This window comes from Rhamphochromis sp. 'chilingali', assembly GCF_963969265.1.
Source record: "Rhamphochromis sp. 'chilingali' genome assembly, chromosome: 6".
Classification (NCBI taxonomy): Eukaryota; Metazoa; Chordata; class Actinopteri; order Cichliformes; family Cichlidae; genus Rhamphochromis; species Rhamphochromis sp. 'chilingali'.
In genome coordinates this window covers 25,480,949-25,502,532 of record NC_137933.1, presented here as the reverse complement: position 1 = coordinate 25,502,532, position 21,584 = coordinate 25,480,949, and the positions used below count along the sequence as shown (strand labels likewise).

The window sequence follows — 21,584 nt, the reverse complement described above, 5'->3', positions numbered from 1 at the left end:
TTCTCTCGGTCTCGCTCGCCTTTCCTCCTCCCTGTGTGTAAGTTAATGGGTTAACCAATAAGCAGGGATAATTGAGACAAACAAGCCAATGAGGAAATGTCACAGGAGAGCACAAGTCAAGCGAAAAACACACCGCCAACAGCTCTGTGTGTGTGTGCGCGAGTGTGTGTGTTTGTGTGTGGACTCAGCCTCATGTGTATGCATGCACAAAATTAAATATTAAATCAAGTATATTGAATTGTGTGTGCTATTCCTGTTTCTGCACATGTACGTAAACGTGTATGTGTCTAATCATATGTGTGTATCTGTGTGTGTGTGTGTGTGTGTGTGTATCTGTGTGTGTGTGCATACGTAGCCTGTCTTTTTTTTCTTTTTTCCGGGTGTTGCTGTAGAGCAGGATTCTCCTGCTGTGTCTGCTCTCTAGGCTTCCTCAGCTGCGTTTGCATACCATACACCTGCCCCCGGGTGATTACACAGACACACACCCACATACGCACACACACCTTAAACAGAGGAACACACAGCTCACATGTGAACACATATTTGTTAATCAAATGAGCAGCACTTTTAAAGCGCCCCTCCTTCCTTCTCCTCCACTTCAGTACTTTGTCTTTGGTTCTCTGCTCTTCTGTCTAATAAAAACGGGACTTGCTGAGAGGCAGCAGATCTGATGTCTTTGATATGGAGACAGATGAAGAGTTGGAGGATGCAGGTAAGAGAGCTGTGTGACTATAAAAAGCCTCATCAGAGCAAAGACGTGTGGCGCGATGCATTCCCTCGACTGAGAACAGGGACGCTTCTGTTGTCTGTGCTAGGAAGCAGGTGTGCCACAAGGCATTGTGGGAAGGAAATGATATGACGGCACATCAGTTTGCCAGCTCAGGTCAGCTCCCTCCAAATGGTTCCAGTGAATTTGCAGGTCTAAGTGAGTGTATAATTGGGTTTTGGTCAATATAGGTGGGAATATTTTAAAAGGAAATCCACTTTAAACTCTTAGTGACAGCATTTGATATTTGGGAATAATATCACCATCAATGATGTTATCATTACTGCTTTCTGGACAGTAAAAGCAAATCTGTGAATTTAGTGAGAAATTTGGATGCTTGCTGAGCCGCAACGGTTCACTATCACAAAGATCGAGAAGCAAAGGCCAAGCAGGGAATTTCAAACACTGATAGCTGTCAGCTCAGGAGGAGCATGACGCAATGTGTTCATCTGATTGCTATCGTTCCAACAACGAAAACTGGCAGGTTTCTGTGTGTGCAGTGGCTATAGAGTGCAAACATCTCTCTTCTAAAGTAACATGTGACCACTGGATGATTGCCTCTGCCTGGACAGTTATTTTGCTGATGTTTGTATCAATACCTTAACTAACATTTATCTGGAAGCATATATGCAGCCTTGTAGCTGGTTACAGTATTAATGCAAATTCTCCTGAGCACAAATCAGACCAGATGTGCTGTGTGCAGTCAGTCAGTTACTGCTGCCTTCGGCTCAAGGCTCTTGTACTATCCAGTACTTTGACAAGAACCTCTCCAGGCCTTGGTTGTCAATACTGAAAGTATTCTGATATTTGTGCAGCAGTTTGATCAGTTTTGCCAGAATAGAGAGTCAACCTAGACTCAGTCTTGCAGTGTTATTTGCTAGCAGTGCCTCCAGTACATTTATTTATTAACTGGAGATTCGAGTGTTTAGACCAAGGAGATCATTGTAGATTTCCGGAAGAGGGGTCATAACAACCATCTGCCTCTCTTCATTGGCAGTGAGGCGGTGGAGAGGGTGAGCAGTTTTAAATTCTTGGGGGTAACTGTGACCGAGGACCTGTCCTGGGGCAACCATATCACCTCAGTTGCACGGAAGGCCCAACAGCGCCTCTACTACCTGAGGAGACTGCGGAGCGCACACATTCCCAGATCTCTGATGTTGAACTTCTACAACTGTGCCATCAGCAGCGTTCTGACGTATGGATTTCTAGTGTGGTTCCCCAGCTGCACCAAGGCCGATCAGCAAGCACTCCAGCGGGTGGTGAAAGAAGCTGGCAGAATTATTGGAACAAGTCTGCCAGAGATCAGTAATATCTTCCCCACTCGCTGTCTGAGGAGGGTGCACAGTATCCTGCGGGACCAACATCACCCTGCGTGCCACCTTTTCCATCTGCTGCCCTCAGGGAGAAGGTACAGGTCTATACAGGCCAGAACATCCAGACTGGCCAACAGCCTGTATCCACAGGCTGTGAGGCTCCTGAACTCTCTGCCCCCCTCTCACGGACAATAACCATATCCAACTTCTTAATAGCAATGAACTGGTCTGCATTGGTGCATCATATCTTTATTCTCTTCCCCCTCCTGCCCCCCCCCCCTCTTTCTTAAATAGATAACTATCATATCTGATATCATATCTCACAGTACAATAATATTGAATGGGTTGCATTGTTGTATTTTGTCATGTTTCTCAGGTCTTTGTCTGAATTTCTACGAACATTATTGCTAAGGATTGTCTTATTGCATTGGAGTCACACTGGGTTAAATATGTACACTTGGGTTTTAAGGGGTATTTATTATTTTCTTCTTTTTTGGGGGTTGTATGGAAGCCCCAAACGCAATTTCATTGTTCTTGGCAATGACAATAAATAAATACTACTACTACTATCTTCACCATCTTTTTCTTTTTTTTAAAAAAAATTCACAAAAGCAGATTTGGCAGCAGTAAAACATCACCAGTTGTTGAATGGTGACCTGTGATTCTTTTATTTTAACCAATAAACCTTCTCTTTTCTCTTTTTGATTTGAAGGTTTCTGCCATATTAAGTTTTTTTTACTTGTCTTTTGTCTGCCAGACTGCATAACCTTAGAAAAGGCATGAATCTTTGTAGCATTTTAAAATTATTATTACTGTTATTTCTCTGTTGATAAAACGTATTCAGTCTTAGTTTTGTCTCTTGTGTAGACTAGATTGTGGAAATCGTGGACAAGGTTTTGGTGAGTTGAAAGACACGTACGTTATACATCCACATTTAAACACCTTTGGTGTCACAGAAGCACAGGGCAACAGGGTCAGCACTAGAGCTAATGTGCGTAAAGTGTTGAAGTATTTGTGACAGGAGTGTAGCGTGCTTTAGGTGAGCGTGTGGGCCATTGAAGCTTAGTTTCTTGTAGCAGACACAGATTTATGGTGGAGCTATAACCATACAAGGTTATGTGATGTGTAAAGTAGAGTTGAAGAGCAGGTGGTCTGCATCCAGTGACAGAGCAAACATTTAGATTTAATGTCACCCTTGCTTGACCTCAACTTTGAAACAGAGTGCGGTTGTTAAAACGTTGTTGTGAGCTAACAACCTAAAACCTCATCTAGCAGCTCGAATGGTAAACAGTGTCAGTCTTTCCTCAGCTTCAGAGGTGGACCCGACACTGACCCTTTCTACTTCTCTCTATGCGTAATGTAAGGCAGCAGCTTGGGATAATAAGATATACTGAATACACAGGCTATTTTTAATACCACAAGCCTTTTCAGTGAGCACCTCCAACCCTGCAAAGAAACGTGAATTATTGTGGTTTCACCAATCTCTTATCCAGCATTTTCTTTAATTTGTAATTCGCTTTAAAGATGTTTAAAAACGAAGCTATTGGTAAGCATTTTCGGCCTGAAATGTGGCACATAGGTACTCACAGCTTTGTATTCTTTCTTTTCCATGTCAACTGCCTTCCTCCTCATGGCCGCTGCGCACTTCACCTCTCATCCTGATGCCTTACTTCACAGGTAAGTGTTCAAAATCATGCACACACATGCACGTTTTTATGTTGCTGTATCCGTAATATGAAGGCTCTGTGCGATGCTGTTGGAGTTCTTAGCAAGGCCGCACTTCCCTTTAATGTGGAGTGAGTGAAAAGTGCGCAGGTGACCTCGGTTGCTGTCCTGTTGACACCGAGGCGAGGAGCTGTGATTAGACTCTAAACACACCGGATATGTCCTACATCGCCTACAGAACTGTTTATGTTTTTTTCTCTCCGCAGCAAAGCAGATATATTTGTGTAGAAATATTTCCTGAATATTGCATCTGTACACCAGAACACCAGAATCAGAATCCATTTAGTCCAGTTTTGTGTGTGCGCGCGCCCCCGCGCCCATGCCTATGTGTGTGTACACATCCGTTTGCCTGCACATGTGTGTGGTGCTCAGCTGGCCAAGTGAGAGTTGTGTAATTGCAGGGTTATTGCTGCTGAGCCTGATGGGTAATGACACATTTGCAAATTAATTCTCAGCGCTAGGCTGTGATTAGCATACAGAGAGAAGCATCTCACACACAAAGACCAATATATACGCGCACACACGCTCACACACTTCACAGGCTTCTAATCACCAGTGCGAGGTCAGGTTAAATGGGAGCGCGTAATGGCGGAGCGAGTGCGAGTCTTAGCAGATAAGGGTGAGAGAAGGGTGACGATATTATTTCGCATCAGAGTTGATGCGGACACACTTATGCTGCTTTTTTTCAAATTAATAAAATCGCTCCCTCTCTCTTTTCTGCTCACAGAGGCCATTTAAGGTAAAAATGGGACTCGCAGAGTAACTCACAATACACAACATCACCCACAAACACGATATCATGATACACGTGGTGGCTAGCTACACAGCTATGGTTAGCATAACATATACACATTAGCACAGTGAGGCTGGAGGATGAACGCTAACTTTTTTCCATTTGGTAAAAGTTAACGGCACGATTCCTGATGGTTAGGGACAAATGTAAACGCATGGCAGGATACTGTAAACGAACCAAACTTCAGTCAGGAGAACACCTTTGATAGTCGATCCACAATATGAGGTTAGTCATTAATTTACTGGTGCACGGGCTGGACTGTAGCTACATTGTAGGTTTTAAAATGAATAGTGGTAATAAAAACCAAGAGATGCAAACAGTGATCACTGCCTTTTTTTAAGGGCTTGTTCAGATTAAAGAGAACAAGATACAAAGCATTAAAACATGTTAAAAAGACAACAGCCTTAATAAACGCAGAGTAGTTTTGACCCAGAAGTAGGGGTCATCACATCATCACTTTGCAAACGGATTGCAAACATTTTGCCCTGTGGAACAAAGTGGACTTCATAGTGGCAGTGCCAGGTTCTCCAAATTAATTGGTGATTTACATTTTAGGATAATCTGAAAAGGAAAATACTTCGGATGATGTGAGTGTTAATTTAACTTGCACAACTTGAATTTTTTTAACAGATCTGGATGCTGGTTTTTTAGCTGCTTCGCTAAGTTGGAAATATTTTCTCCCTCAGCCTGAAAAACACAAAAACATCACACAAATTGGCTTTCGGGAAACAATTATCATCCCTTGTACAGCCATATTAGTTCTGTTGTTTAAAAAAACAACTGAAAATAGCGATGCATGCATTTAATAGTTTGATTTATATTATTGATTTTGTAAGAGAAGATCTTAGGAGACCTCTATTTTACGTGGAAATAACTGCACATCTACAATTCAGTTTTTGGCATCGTACTACAGCAGTTTCAGCCATGTTTGCCGGACCACCACGAGGAGTCATGAGTCTTTTGTAGGTCAGTACTTCAGTGTTGCGGGATCTGTTTGCAGCAGCTGCATGTTTCAATAAAGAATTCTGTACTTGGCATGTACGTCTTGATAATTGCACCACAAGAGAAATTTGTATAATGTTCTCCTATATTGATATTTCCCCACACCCTTCATGTTGGTTGCTCTGTAGGGCATTGACATGCACTGGGCATTGATAGATGAAATGATAAATACTTTATTTATCCGATATTTGTTAAATTATTTTCAAGATTGTGTATTTTCAAGAAGCAGGATCACACTGTGAAGGATTGTACTCACCATGTTATAACTTCAAACATTTCTCCTGTCACAATTACTGGCTATTAGAAATCTCCTTACCGATAGAGAGATACTCAATGAAACAGCATCACTGCATGGTTTGAATTATGTTTACGCTCAATTTCATGGTTGTCATTTGTGATGCTTATCGGTCGCCGCATGTAAAGAAGGATTTGCAAAGTGGAAAGGACTTTTATTACACATATGCAATTAGTGCCTTTTTTTTATTCAGTCATATAATGAGTATGTTCCAAAGAACCCATTGAAGATGTTGAGTGTTTTTTTTCCCCCCATTTAAAAGGTGAATTGCTTTAAATTTACTCTGAAAATCCCTGACACTTTTGTTTTTTGAATGCACATCCTCACTTGTGATGTTGCGTGCAACACAGGCTTTATTTCTTTCTTCTCTTTGAGAATCCCACACCTTCTCTTTTTGCATTCACGTCAGAGTGCAGCGCGTTACCGGGATGCACAGTATATGTTTGTGTGTGTTTATCTTTGCAAGTCTATTTGGCAGAGGCTGTGCGGGGTAGGTAAAGATTATAGTGATGTCTTATCCTGGCACTCCTTGCTGAGGAAGAAGTCATACGTTCAACCCTCTCTCACTTGCGCACTCACACACACACACACACACACACACACACACACACACACACACACACACACACACACACACACACACTTGGGCACAATGCTTCAGAGAGTGATTATGTCTTTGAAGGGGGGGATGTAGGGGAGACAATAGTATAGTGGGTTGACAGGAAGTGAGTGTGGCAGGTTTACGTGTGTGTATGTGTACAGTATGTGTGACTGAGCTCAGTCTTGCTTTCTCTGAACATAGCCAAAGAATTAAGGAATATAATCTCTCTCTCTCGCTCTCTCCTCTCTCTTTGTCTCTCTACCTGTTTTCATCCCCGTCTTTGTCAGCTGACTGTCTTCTTATCCATGGCGTTTTCATTTTATTCTTTTTTTAAACCCCCTTTTCACTTGTTTTTGTTCTTCCCCTCTCTTGTTCTTTCCCTCTCCCTGTTAGTTCTTGATCACAGTGTTTCAGTCTCACATGCTGCCTTGGTCCCCAGGGAGCTTTTATACCCTTTCAGAGAGAGAGAGAGAGCAAGACAGAGTGTGTGTGTGTGTGTGTGTGTGTGTGTGTGTGTGTGTGTGTGTGTGTGTGTGTGTGTGTGTGTGTGTGTGTGTGTGTGTGTGTGTGTGTGTGCCTCCATGTACGTTTCTTCTTCTGCAGTGCACTTGTCAACTGTGACTCATTACACTACGTTGAATAACAGAGGACAATAGTTGTTCTCCAGCACTGCCTGTCCCTTAATGAGCAGCGAAATAAAAAAGCAGACACATGATTCTTTATCGTTACCTGTCAGTCCCACTTTTCATCTCTGCAATAACCCACATGATTTGATTTCAACACAGTAACCTGTGACGTTACTGCTCTTTTTCTCATTTTACTAGTGTAAAAAAGAAAAACTAAACGAGCAAATGGTCAATCTGAGTTTGCATTTAAAACTTGGGATGTTTCATGTCTTTGTTACAGAAGATCCTGTTAAACAAAAAGGAATTCTTGTGTTTGTTTTGGGGGAAAAAAAACTGTCATGCTGCAGCCGTTTGAAATTTTTACATCACCGACTGCCATTTTTTTTCTGTGTCAGCCAACATGAGGTATGACTTTTAGATCATAGCACACTTATTACATGTGTCCCTTCAAGCGCTCTGCATGTTCTGCGTGAGAATAATCTAAATCACCAGTCCTGCATGCCAACAATGACGATAACATTGAAATAAGTAGTTGAGCATATATTTTGTTATCCTGAGGTCAGGACTTTGATTTCAACATATTGGATTAGTGACTTTTTTGACTCTGTTGCTGTTCTCCAACAGCACTGTACTATATTTTTATATTTTTGTGTATTTAATTCAACTGAAAACACCACTGAAATTAAAATTACAGTGAATTTTGATGAATACATTTTTTTTTTTTTTGTTACAACTTCTCTGTTACTGTAATTAAATTCCCGTTTTAGATCCCCACCTACTTTTTATATCCTATTCCATGAAGTCGTGCACACATTATACATTCTTCAAGCAGCAGCTTTATTGTGGGTAAACCTCCTAAATTTAAGCCAAAGGAAAAATCATCATATAGCAAATGTTTTGTGATATGATACCATATGATATAATATATGACTGCAAGAAGGTCCTCGATTTGAATGTAGGCAGTGGCTTTGGTTTTGATGTTGGTGTTACTTTCCCCTCATCGCCTAGACCCCAACACTCCAACACTCCAGTGACTTGCAAGGGGTTCAGTTAATTGGTGATTTGAAGTTTGCTGTAGTTGTGAGTTTGTGCATGAATGGTTGTCTCTCTCTGTGTTACCCCTGAAACAAACCAGCGTCCTGTCCACGCTGTACCCTGCCTCTTGCCATGTAGCAGATGGGATAGGCTCCAGCTCCTCTCAGACCCTGATCTGGATGAGCAGAAGAAAATAGATGGATGGATGCAATTGCGAATTTGATCATTCCTATTTTTAACAAAGTTGTTTAAACTACCTTTTTAAGCTGCTTTAGTTTAGCAAATTTCTTCAAGTGGTTTTCCTGAAGTCCATTGGTGGCTGCTGCAAATGGCGACGAAAATAGATCCTGAAAATGATGGAAAAAAGTCTGCATCTTCATCATCAGAAGCATACACAGCATTTGAGGTTTAAGAAGTGATCTTCAGTAGTTACTGCAATGTAAAACTAGGAGAAGGGAAAAAAAATGTCACCAAAGGTGCCACCCTTAAAAAGAAATGATGAAAAAAAAAAACTGGGATAACCTATTCCTGGTAAAAAAAAAAAAAAATTTTCCCCATAGCAATATTGTTCAAAGATGTATTTGTAGTCATAAGTTAGAAGATGTTGTTTTAATTGAAGTCTCTGAAGGCTTGTTGGAAGCAAGCCTCTGTTGTTTGAAAAACGTACAAATCTTCTTGTTCTCCTTCGGTCCTCCTCATCTTCATGCGGTCCAAGTTGCGGAAATTGGGCATCGTATTTTTAGTTCTGTCTCTGTGTCTGCCAGTGTGTCATCAGGCTAGGTGGTGTTGTCCCTCAGGGGGACACATCGCCTCCCAACCTCTCTCACAAGGTGTGAGACACTTCAACACCTGCCTCACGCACACACCTTTGCAACACAACACAGAATCACACAGATGCCTCTCAGCAAAGATGATGCGTGTTATTCGGACGCACTTAACCATAAGGAATACAGTATAAAGGGTGCGCAAATGTCAACATGCTGAACGTACTTATCCACCTTTATGTTAGAAGTTACACATTCTACCAATCATGCTAAAAGACTTAAATCTGCTTTACTTCTCATTTCAATTTATAGACTCCCCCTTTCACATTAGTCTGTCCCTCTGTGTCTCTCCCTCTTCCTTCAGTCACCAGTCCTTGTTAGTGATTATTTGGCCTATTTGCCTATGAGCATGGCTTTCACACTCCCGCTGTTTCTCTCGATGTGTGCTGTCTTTTCCTGTGTCCTCCGAGTCTTGCTGGAGGCATGGGACCCCTCAGTGTGCCTCCTCTCTCTTTCTTCACTAAACTCCTGCCAGCCTTCCCTCCCTCTCTTTTTCATAGAATGGGTTGGAGAGCAACCCAGGGGCAAAATATCGTGGTAGACTATTTCAAAAATCATCTATCTTTTCCCTTTCTTTATTTTTTTCCTTACTTTCTTGCTCTTGCCCCCGCGCCTGCTGTTTTTGTGGCTGATATGGTTTGGTATGGATGCTTCCCAGCAGATAGTTAACTCCTCACCCCTATTGCCACCATCTCGGTCAGGTTTTTGTGTGGAGCAGGGGGCATAACACAACATGTTTTGTGTGTTTATTCGCGTGTGTGTATGCGTGTGTGTATGATGAGGAGAGAGGCAGTGAGAGAGAAAGGGGGAAAGTCTGCTGTCGGCGCAGCATGGTGAGCAGTCTGTGCAGAAGACTGCACAAGCCAAGTTTCCTAGACGGACACACAAATGCACCCACACACTTGCAGACAGAGACGAGGACTCTCATTTTCAGAGGAGAGAATGGAGGCGGGGGATCTTTTATATTTTCCTCCTCCAAATACGTAGCTGTTCTATTGTGAGCTGCCCTTGAAGACCCACAACACACACTCTGCACTCTCTACGGGTTGATGCTTTCCTACTGTCTGATACAGTGAGAACAGATGCTCCTTGATAGTCGTTGGCCTCTCGCTGTCACTGGTGCTGTCCAATCAGCTGTCACCCTAACTCCAAATTGAACTGTGACCATTCTCCTCCTCGGGTGAAGCATCAGCATTGGCTGGTATTTCCTTCTCATCTGTACCCTTGCCTATTCAGGCTCTTCTTTTGCTCTAACACCACCAACCCCCTCACACTGATACACACACACACACACACACACACACACACACACACACACACACACACACACACACACACTCCCTTCCTCGCTATCTGGCAGTCTTGTTGCCTGGAGGGAGTTCATTCTGCCCTCCTTCTCTCCTCCTCTCCTCCACCTCTTTCCTTGTGTGTCGGCAGTGAGAGAGAGAGAGAGGGGAGGGTGAGAAAATGAGAGAGCGAGAGAGAGAGTGGCAGCAGTAGCGGAGGAAGCAGAGCTGTCTCTCTTCTGATCATCTTTCTTGGATAGAGGGATAAAAGGCAGTCCTAGGAATCAGTCGTTGCTCTTGTCTGCAGGATTTACCCAGCCTGAGTTTATTCTCCCTCCTTCCTCTTTTCACCTCTTCTTGATACTGGACCGCTAGCTTTTACATCTCTCTCTCCGGCTGTCCCGACTCGCCGGGTGTGTGTGCGTGTCTGTTTGTGTGTGCTCATGTAAGAAAGAGATTGAGAAAGCGCGTTTCCTGCTGCTGCTTAGAAACGAACAGCAAGTGTTGTGACCCTTTGCCCCTGGGATCTTGGGCAAGAGTGAGGGGGTTGAGAGCACGGGCGTGCTCTGGGGTTGACCCTTGCACCGCTCTGTCTGTGTGTATCTGTGTGGCTGTCTGAGTGTTTGTGTATGTGTGTGTGTCCTGGCTGGCTGGGCGGTCCCAGCCTCACGCTTGGTTAGCGAGGACCAGAAAGCAGGGATGACAGGCTGAGTCCCAGCCCAGCCTCACCACGCACTGAGCCTCGTTTCTGGGTGGCTGCGAAGGCGCAGTCCCTTTCTGTCGAAGTCATCCAGGACAGGGCTGCTGCCTACACATTTGAAACAAGTTGCTGTGGCTTCATGACACTTAAACAGAAACCATGTTTGGACTAAAAGCACCACTTTACTACTTGCCAGGTAAGCTTATGTCATTCATGTGTGGTGTGAAAACGAACGCGTGTGTGTATTAAATCATTTTCTAAATGCACATTTGTGTGGGCATGTTGTGCATGTGTGTCATTCTCTCTGCGTGTAATTGTGTGTTGTAACAAAGTGCTCTAGAGGTTTGAGGTTAGCTCTAGAGTGCATCTGAGGAGACACTTGTCTTTGTGCTGTTGATCCTGAGGTTGGAACCTGAGATCCGAGGCTGGTAATGCTGTGTGACAGCAGCTCGCACTCTGTTCCTCTAACCTCTCAGCTCTTTATCGTGGAAGTCAGCAGGTAAACGGGACACTAACTTCGGCTGCTTTGTTTTATTCAGCTACACAATGAGTAGAGAAGCAAATGCATAGTTTTGTACGTGTGGTCTATCTTTTTAGGGTTTTTATACGTGTGTATGCTCACATGCATACGTGCATGTTTGCAGTTTTTGTAGGAGCGTGCGTGCGGTGGGTGTGAGAAAAAAATACTAGGGCGGCGTGAGGTTACCGCCGGTCGGCGCTTAAGTGCGTCTCGTGGCTCACTGGGCACTGATTGTTGAGAGGACAGCCAAGAGAGGGCAGTGAGAGAAGAGAGGAGAATGACAAACTGAGGTAGAATGGTAGAGAAGAAAACTTGAGAGAGGCAATGTTTTCTTTTCTCTTTCTGTGCCTTTTGCATATGTATTCATGTGTTCATAAATATTTAAATGCTTTGCCTCCTGCTTGATTTCTTGACATACACACTGTAAACCCACACACCTCCGTACTCTTCCATCAACTCAGAGATGCTTTTTGCTCTTTATACAGCTTTTTCGTAATCTAAATCTAGCTATAATTCAGTTTTATACCGTAACCTAAATCTGCACAATGGTGCTTGTCTTCTGTTTAATGTGTGCTTTCATCTGTGTGTGGATGTTGTCTCCCTGCAGCTTAACTGAGTACACTTCACCAACACTTCTTAGAGATAAATAATTTATGTGCATTAGTCAGCAGGAGAGTGTGCAGTTAGTCCATGACCGACCGCTTAAGTCTTTCTTTTTTTCCATACACATTTTTGTATTAATTGTGTATCAGTTTAAGGACGTGACCCACAGCGCAGACATAAAATGTGCTGCACTTCAAATGAAGTGTTTAGTTGAGTGTATACTGCTTTCTTTTGTATGATTTTACATTTCATTATGTTATGTTTTTTTTATGTTTCAAGCACCATTTTATTTGCGTTGATATCGCAGAAACACAGAGGACTCCAAAGATTAACAGTTATAAATTAGTAGTAAGAAAAAACCTAAGAGCCAAAATACTTAAGTCGTACCTGTGATTACCTCTTTAAGGGTACAGATGCTTTTCTTTCTTGAATAGCGAAGAAGCACACCAAAACCTAAGTACTTTAATATAGGCTGATGTCATTTGTGAGCTTTAACAGCTTTTTATCTATTTTTTAGCCTCCTTCTGTATGTGCCTATCTCCACCGTGTCTTTCCAGCCACTTCTCTTTTCAGACGACTGGTTTTGAAATGGATATTTGCTGGTAAAGGCCACAGAGTGCCTGCTGTGTGAGAAATAAAGACAGAAAGAAACACAGAGAGGTGTTTGTGTCAGGGGTTAGAGAGGAGGACAAAAGACTCAATGCACTACTTTTCTACATGTGTCAAAGCCTCTGACCAGAGCGTTCTTTATTTTCCAAGTCTACGCTTGAATCAAACTGAGCAATATAAGAATTAACCAGAACAAGCGGAGAGAGACTGTTTGTGGGGAAATCTGCAGAATGTGATGAGACAAAATCAGGAGACATTTAAAAGAAGACAGGGATTGAGTTGCTGGCTGTAACCTCCTTTATCTCCTCACATTCCCTCTCTGATTCCTCAGGACTTCTTCTCTTTGACTCTCTGACTCCCATTAACCACCCAGTCATCTTCATTATTTTCCTCTTCATCCTCCTCGTCCTCCTCTCCCCTTATTTTTCCAGTGGTATCTGTGACCCTTTCTTCACTCTTCATTACTGCATGTGTGTCTTGGTGTGTGTCGTTGTGTGTGTGTGCACATGTGTGCTCCCTAAACCTCCCACACCAATGTAGCCTGCAGCGGGAGAGTCACGCAGATTAGAGACACAGGTCTTTGCTGTGACAGTGGCCAAAGCTAGTAAGGTGTGTGTGTGTGTGTGTGTGTGTGTGTGTGTGTGTGTGTGTGTGTGTGTGTGTGTGTGTGTGTGTGTGTGTGTGTGTGTGTGTGTGTGTGTGTGTGTGTGTGCGCGCGCGCGCGCCTAGCTCTGTGGGTTGCTTCTTCTCTTCCCCCTTCTTTCATTCAGCCACTAAATGAGCCCCTGCCTGCCTTCCCGTCTTAACCGCCGTTGCCTTGGAGACCATGTCAGACACATGCTAGTTCTCCATGATTATTTGACAACAAAAAAGGTTGGGTTAAATAAAGAGGAATGGGTTGGGGGTGGTTATTGATGGGAAGAAGGCAGAGAAAGTGGAGAAAGAAATGTATTAAGAGAGAATAGCAGCGAGGGGTGTCGAGATAAAGGTGCAAAGGAGAAGCACTTGAACTTGGGGTGCATTTACATCACAGGCGAGGTGGAGCAGAGCCAGGGAGCAACCACTTCAAAATGGAGGAGGGTCATAGTCGCTGTTTGTCACTATACCCCCGTCCCACTTTTACACTCCTCAGGTATCTATGCTTCTAGCTACATGTCCATCTTGCCTTCTCACAGCTGTCACCCTCTAATGATCGTTCTCCATACCTGCTGTTTGTAAAACCCAGCATTTTAAACATTATATCTTTTTGGTGTGCGCATGTTAACTATATTGGTCACTGAACCAACGATCTTGTCTAATAAGCTTGACTGTCATGCACAAATCCACTGTATCTCTTTCCTCTGTTGCTGTCCCCCCCCAGTGGTTTCTGTACTTCTACCCTGAGGGTTACATGCTGAGAAACGGGGGGGGGAGGTGTAAGAGTTACAGAAAACAGGATGGGCAGCAGAGTCTGTGCCTGTGACAATAAAAACAACCTGTGAAGCTGAAACCACAAACCACAGAAGCAAGCAGGTGGGGTGAGGTTAAAGAGCAAGAAAGGCTGAAGTTTTGTTATGACAGGCCACAGACTGACAAGGTTTTTGTGTTGAGAGCTAATCCTGTCAGAGTTTACTTGAAACCTCCCGAGGTAGACAGATTCATTCAGACTTTGCACTTTGTTATCCAGCCTACTTGTCAGGAAAGGGTACAAAAAAAGACTGAAATGCACAGTTTACCAAAAGATAACTGATATTTATTTTAGAGGAGAACAAAAAGCGCAGATAAACAAATCTGGTAATAAACCAGTTTAATTGTTGTGATCTACTTCTCTTCCCGTTCTCCCTGGCTCTCTTTGAAAATCAATTTCAGAAGAACATGGTAATCTGGACAAAATGCGTTTCTCTTCTCTTTCAGACGCATGCACACGGAGAGGGAATCAATATGTGTGGGAGCCATGCTGGGTGTTAAGCCCTAGATCAGAGTGTAGACTAATCACTGGTGATTACCAAGTGCTTGTTCAAAAAAAAAAAAAAAAAAAACAGCAAAAAAAACTCGGCTAGAGTGCCGCCTGTAGATTTCGGGGTAAATGTGCATATTGAGAATTTGCTTGTGAATATGTGCGCAACATCACATACTGGTAAACTAAGCCACAGGAGAGCATTCATTGATAAAACCAGCAGAGGGGTCCATACTGTGTTAGAAGATTATCTGTGGAGTAGTGAAATCATTATATCCAATTAACCACAATACCTTTGCATGTTCCTTCTCTTTATAGCTGAGACCATCTCCTCTGATCAATTCCTACAAATCTCCCCACTGCATCTTTCTCCCTTTATGCTAGCGTCAACTCAAGTGTGACCCATCTCTCTGCATCTTTCTCCTCCTCCCACTGTGCTTTTATCCCACAGTTCGCTCTATCATTGTACCCATTTATCTATTTTACTCCCCCTTTGCTCCTCACTCCAACCATCGCTCCATTCCTCCCACTCCATGTGCTCTGACAGCTCTGTCATTAGATGGCAGTAGCAGCAGTAAAGCAGTCACGGTGATGGACTACTAGCTCCCTCGCCCTTTCTCTCTGCCCCTCTCTCTCCCTCACTCTGCCCTTGCTATAAAAGCTATGACCCATTCTCGATGTGGCATCTGTTCCACGCCAGTCCGCAGGTGGTACTGCCCCGGTCATGGCTGTAAAGGTCGGCGGTGCCGTGTCTCTCCGGCTGCCCTGTTAGCCTCCTCATAAACCCAGGAGTTGTTAAACCCTGACCCTTCACACCTGTGGCCTCTTCTCTTTGGATACAAGCCACCACCAGCTACCGGGTCCGTGGAGCTCCAGAAATGCACACACATTTTTGTATTTTACAGAGAACCTGTACTCACGTCATTCAGTTCAATTCAATAATATTTATACAGCGCCAAATCACAACAACAATCGCCTCAAGGTGCTTTATATTGTAACACATACAAAGAAAAACCCAAAAATCACACGCGCCCTGTGAGCAAGCACTTTGGTGACAGTGGGAAGGAAAAACTCCCTTTTAACAGGAAAAAAGGCTCAGGGAGGGGCGGCCATCTGCTGCAACCAGTGGCACAACCTCAACCAGCCCCTTATTCAAACAGCTAAAAGATCATCCATCATCCCACCATCTCACACACCGCTCCGCTAAAATGTGCTAAAACGAATTAAAAGAGTCCAAGGGGGAACATCTCTTCTGTTTAATTTGTTTAAAAATTAAAGTGCAAACACGACAAGCCGGGGTATAATGCTGTGTGTTTTAAAATGTCCTAAAATAGTGATCTGTTGACTTCGTTAAATAGCCTGATGTGAAAATTATAAATTACACCCATTTAACTCTAAATGCTGAACTGTTTCTATGCTTTCCTCATACTGGAGCCTTTTTTTCTACTGTAGTATATCTGACAGGAAATTTAGTTCACCTGCATTGGCAGACATGAACATACACACAAAACCCTTACACACTTTTCTAACAGACATTTGGTTTACTAACAGGTGCAGGGGGGTAATGAGGGCTTCACTGGTATCACAGTTGCAACTATGATTTATGGACTACTGTCAGTTCGCTCTCCGGTAGTCTTGTCAGTTTGGTGCCAGGGAGATGCAATGCTGTTTGTGTAATGCTTTGTGTTGTGTGTGGATTTGTTTGTTCTGCTCCTCTGAGGCTGTGGATTGTACATATAGAAGCAGTAGTGGGATGGTAAACGCTTTTTCTCTACAGCACCGTGTGCATCCAGGGATATCGTTGACAGGTTTTCTACGTCCAGTCGGTCTCTGAGTCCCTACGAAACACTCGGCTACAGCAGCGGACACTCACCTCTGATCTTTCGAGTTAAGTCACTGTGAACTGAAATGACGCCCAAGCGGAATGCGAGGGCCATAAGTAGACCCACTCATATTTTGCGGTTGAACGCGCGTATGTGCGTACATGTGCATGGGCGTGTGGCTGTGCTGTCACGCTTTTCCTGAAACATTATTCCAGCAGCAGAAATAGCTGATCTCTAATTTCCTTCATCTTCCTTTGCCTCCACTAATCAAATTAGACTACAGAGAATTCTAATTAAACCCTCCCTGCATCTGATGATGCTGGGTTCACACAGACAGACACGCGTGCAGACGCCCATGGATGTACATCATTACACAGTGACACATGGGCACATAGATGGTATTTATTTTCACTTAGGAACACTCAGATGAATTTCAGTTTAACTTTAGGCAGCAGAGTGGAGAGCGCCTTGTAAACCTCCCACCATCTGACTGCTGAAATTACTAAAATGCATTGAGAATGGGTGTGGAATACTTGGAGTTAATGCTGCTCTCATTGAGGCTAGTTGTCTAATTGATTTGTTATGATCTAGTAATACAAGGACTACAAGGACAGAGGAAGCAATATCCGAACAAATCTAATTTGTGTTGTCTGTGAGAGAAAAGGAAAGCAGAGACCAAATTGTGACTGGATTTGAATGGGAACTACTCACCTTGTAAAGTTATGTGACTGCTTTTTTTGTGCTTGTGATGTTACAGTGTTGATAAGATCTTTCCACAGACAGGCATATAAACACCTGCCCCAGCACTCCAAACTGCCTTTGTGGTAGTTACCACTGCAGCAGGTGGCTCCTGTAATGACTTGTCACACACACTACTTTCAGTGTCTGTTACTCTCCTTCAAAACGCTCCAATTCTCAAACTCATCCTTCATTTTCATCCAGACTACATCGCTAAGTTCCAATAACGTATCCTGAATGGTTGCAACCCCAGCGTGTTGATAAAATCTGGAGAAATAAAGAAATAAAAACCACTTGGCAAAGTACTCAAACCTAGCTTTTAGGATTATTGAGCACAGTAATTGTATCCAGGTGTTCAAGCCATATTGTGCTTTTTTTTAAAAACTAATTTAAGAAAACAAATAGGACAAAGATAGTTTGAGAAGACTGACTAATCAACTAATAAAAATTATTTTTATCCAACTCAACAAATTATATCTTCATGCGCAGGTTATAAAGTGTGTGTATTGACAGCTCCCCACCTAATGGCAGTTGGCTAAAAAATGTGTTTTCCATTAGCCACTTCACCCAGACCATGTTAGCTAGACCAGCGGTCCCCAACCCCCGGGCCTCGGACCGGTACCGGTCCGTGAGTCGTTTGGTACCAGGCCGCGAGAGTTGAGGCTCAGGTGTGAAATGTATGGTTTTCAGGGTTTTTATCGGTTTTCAGCGTTATTTTGTTATCGTTTTTATCGTTAACTTTGTTTTCCTGGGTCTTTTCACGTGTGTTATGAATAAATCTTCTTTTTTTCGGTACCGGTACTAGTTTTATTTTGTTGTATTTATCCGCGACACCTGGTCCGTGAAACTATTGTCGGGCATAAACCGGTCCGTGGCGCAAAAAAGGTTGGGGACCGCTGAGCTAGACAGACTGACTAAAGGAGGCAGGTGTGAAGAGAAAGATGGTGCTAGGAAGGTCGAAGAGTGTATGAGGGTTTTTTTTAAGGTTAGAGCCTTTTATTGATTTTAACCTGCAGCACATACTTGACTTTTTGTGCAAGCGGTTTACATGACTGTTGACAGATCAAGCATTATAACACGGTGCTGGACACAACTCTGACTCCAGAGGTTAGAGTTGATGATCTATTGCTTTAACCCCTGGAACATATACAGCAGATATCAAAATCAACATAAAATGTCAAACAAAGTTTTTTCTGAAAACACTTATTTTGGTGATGCAGATATTTTCATAGCTTAAATGTAATCTGTATTTCTAAACTTTACCATAAAATCAGAAGGGTGATGCACGAAGTTGCATAACCTTCCTCACATACAGATAGACAGACAGACTGACAGTGGGTAAGAGCTATCAGTTGCCAGATGACTATCTTCTGCAGTGCAGTAAAGGTTCAGTTACATCTTCCACACTTCCTCCCTGCCAGACCACCTGCTCGCTACACCAGTCTGAGCAGTCAGGTCCTCGCACTGAACGATTTGAATAAACACGAACGGCCTCTTTTCCACGGCTACGCAGTTACAAATATACTCACACCTGAGAGGTGACAAATGTCAATGATCTCATATGTTCCCTGCCCTTTTAACTGCACCATAAATGGATGGTCGGTGGAGGAACAAGCACAAAGCAGGAGATAGATGATGTTAGGGGGAGAAGCAGGGTAATCCTCCCTCACTTCCTGTGGTAATTAGGAGTGTGTGAGTCTAAGATTTATGAGGAAGAGGAGGGGAAAAGAGGGAACAGTGCTACCCAGAGAGAGGGTAATAAAGAAACTGCTATTTTTCTACTCTGAAGCTCCGTAGAGCAGTGTGTATTTGTGTGTATCATTGTATGTGTTTCTTGTGGTGGGTGAGGGCAGCCTTTTAAGCTGACAGCTTTCCAATCATTAGCCGATGGGATTTCAGAGCTTAACCATCAAAGCAACCCCTTCACTTATGGCAAGAAATGAAGAAAATGCAATTTGCCCATTCCAACCCCTCCTCCGTCTCTTTGTTGTGTCAGTTATTTGTCCTCCCTATATAGACATACAGCTACTTTCTCTAGATGCAGTTTGCAACATAGTCTTTTCTCACTTTCCTCTTAGATGAGTATCTGCTACCAGCTTTCTGTGCATATGCTGTTCAGTTGCCTCCCTCTTAGCCAGGTGTTAGGCGGGGTGTCGGTGCCCCTTTCATCTCTTGGGTCCAGGGTATGGGCCTGTGTCACCATATGTGAGTGTTGGAAGGGTTAAGAATGAACAGCCAGTGACCTCACCGAATCAGCAGGACGTGCTGTATGGTACATTAAATGTTGTAGTGAATGAATAACCTCCTACTTTTCATGCAGTGTTTTTTTTTTTTCTTTTTAGATTGTGTTTGTGAGTGTGTGCTTCTTTGTGTGTCTGATTGGTGCCATGCTGCCAGCCTCTCGGCACACAGGAAATGGAATTGAATCATGGGAGATAGATTAAGAGAATGACGAGAGCTCATCACATCCCATTAAAGACGGGAGATAACTCAAGGCAAGGTCTCTCTCTTTCTCACTTTCATTTTTCTTCCTTTGTTTGTCCTCTCTTGTCTCTGTCCGTACCTACTCTCACTTTCTCAGTTCTTCGCTCTTTGTGGTTCTTATAAGGTGGTTTGGCATGGGGCAAGTGCTCGCTGACAGGGTCTAAAATGCCACATTAAAACTAATGTCACACACTGAATTGTGTGTGAGTGAGCATGCGACAGAGAGACTGGGAGAGACTAGATGATGGATGATAGATGATGGTTGTGACCTGAATAGATGGCTCGGGGCCGGTCAGATGACTTCCTCAGCAGGAGGAGTAATGAGGAGAGGGCACAGGATTACCGCTCCATCACTCTGTGTTTATAGAAGCCTTACAGGGTCCACAAAATGAATAGCACAGCAGCTATAGCTGGGTATAAATCTCACACACTGCACTGTTGTTTGTCCATGTGGCTGAACAATATGTGTTTGAGAAATGATGCCTTTTTTTTCTTTTTGATGACAACATAAAAGGGGCGGGGGGGATATAGCTCATCCTCTCACATCCAGTTCTTTGGGCACTCTGTGTGTTTATGCGTTGACTTGTGTTTATTTGGTTGCTTGGTGTCAGAGGGTATGGGGGTTGTTTCGCATCCTGAGGGAAAACTGAACAAGCTGAACGGTCAGACAAGGTTATGTGAGCAGTTCTAAGTGAGTGGAGACATATAAACATGCTCCGTTTCAAACACTCACACCATGCGTCAGTGCCTTGAGCCCAGTACAAACCAGAGTAACTTGCTAGGAGTAAAACTTGCCCTACAACGCTGGTTTCCCCGATAAATCCCAGAGTACAACCAGTCGAAGGATGATGCATCGATCTGACACGCGGTCGTCATACGCTCCTGCGCTGATTGATGTGGCCTGGCTTCTTGTTCTGTGAGTGTCTGCTCCGGTCTCTCGGCATTATGTCAAGGGAGGTCTCAAAAAAGAGCGCGACAACTAAGGGTTGCTCAGGAGGTGGGAGTAGAGCAGATGAAGGTCAGAGTAACGCAGAGTGTAAGGTGAGAAAAGGGCTGAAGGGGGAAGATGAAGCACAAGGAAAGATAAGACAAGTGAATGTGAGTAGGCTGCCAAAAGTGCTTCATGTCTATGTGCGAGACAAGAGGAGGTTAGGGGTGTGTGTGTGTGTGTGTGTGTGTGTGTGTGTGTGTGTGTGTGTGTGTGTGTGTGTTTGAAGAATGTCTAGGGGCGGATGCTGTAAGGGAGGGTGAGTGTTGGGGAGTGGGAACAGATTTGGGGAGGGCTGGCCAGCTGAATCCTGGTGGGGAGTGGCAAGAGTAAGCTGGCACTGCGGAGGCGGGCATATGGAGGGCAGGTTGGCACTTTGGCTGCCACCGGAGTGTGCACCTGCCGGCAGGGGGAGACTCTGCCAAAAGGACGGGAGGGAGAGCAAGAGAGAAAGGGAGGCAGGGTGTGTTTGTGGTATGTGACAGTAAAAGTCGAGTTTGGGGCTGCTGGAAATGGTATCTTAAAATTTTGGATAATAACGGGATTCCGAGTGTGCTCTCTCACAATGGAGACTCGTGTATGCAAGCACACAGGTGGATACATAGAAGGACAAATGTTTACTCACTCTACAACCCTTCAAACCTAAGGCATACACATATGCACACACACACACACACACACACACACACACACACACAGAGTTGCTTAACTCAACCTCAATCTAAAATAAACAGTCGCTCTTCTCTTCACCCTGTTTGTCTAAATCTATCAGTCAGATGCACTAAGTGAGTCTCCCGGTAGAAGAACAAATAAACAGTGTTGATAATCAGGATAGCATTTAAACTCTTCACTACATGCGCTACAACACACCTCCTAATTGGACTCAACTGTTTTGCTGCTAACTAGCTGCTAATTAG

At 43.6% G+C, this 21,584-nt stretch overlaps 1 protein-coding gene across 3 annotated transcripts in view; it reads left to right on the top strand.

Moving 5' to 3' along the window:
• The window catches only part of gse1b (Gse1 coiled-coil protein b), a 166,750-nt gene that overhangs the window by 91,600 nt on the left and 53,566 nt on the right, over positions 1 to 21,584 (top strand). Inside the window, exon 1 of one of the 3 annotated variants that reach the window (XM_080885778.1) lies at positions 667 to 712. The exons of 1 other annotated variant lie outside the window; for it this stretch is intronic. In XM_080885778.1, the coding sequence (XP_080741904.1) occupies positions 682 to 712 (31 nt within the window). In that variant the 5' untranslated portion in view covers positions 667 to 681. Of the gene's footprint in view, positions 1 to 666; positions 713 to 10,540; positions 11,163 to 21,584 lie in introns of those variants that run through there. One more of the 3 variants, XM_080885776.1, reaches the window with a different exon arrangement.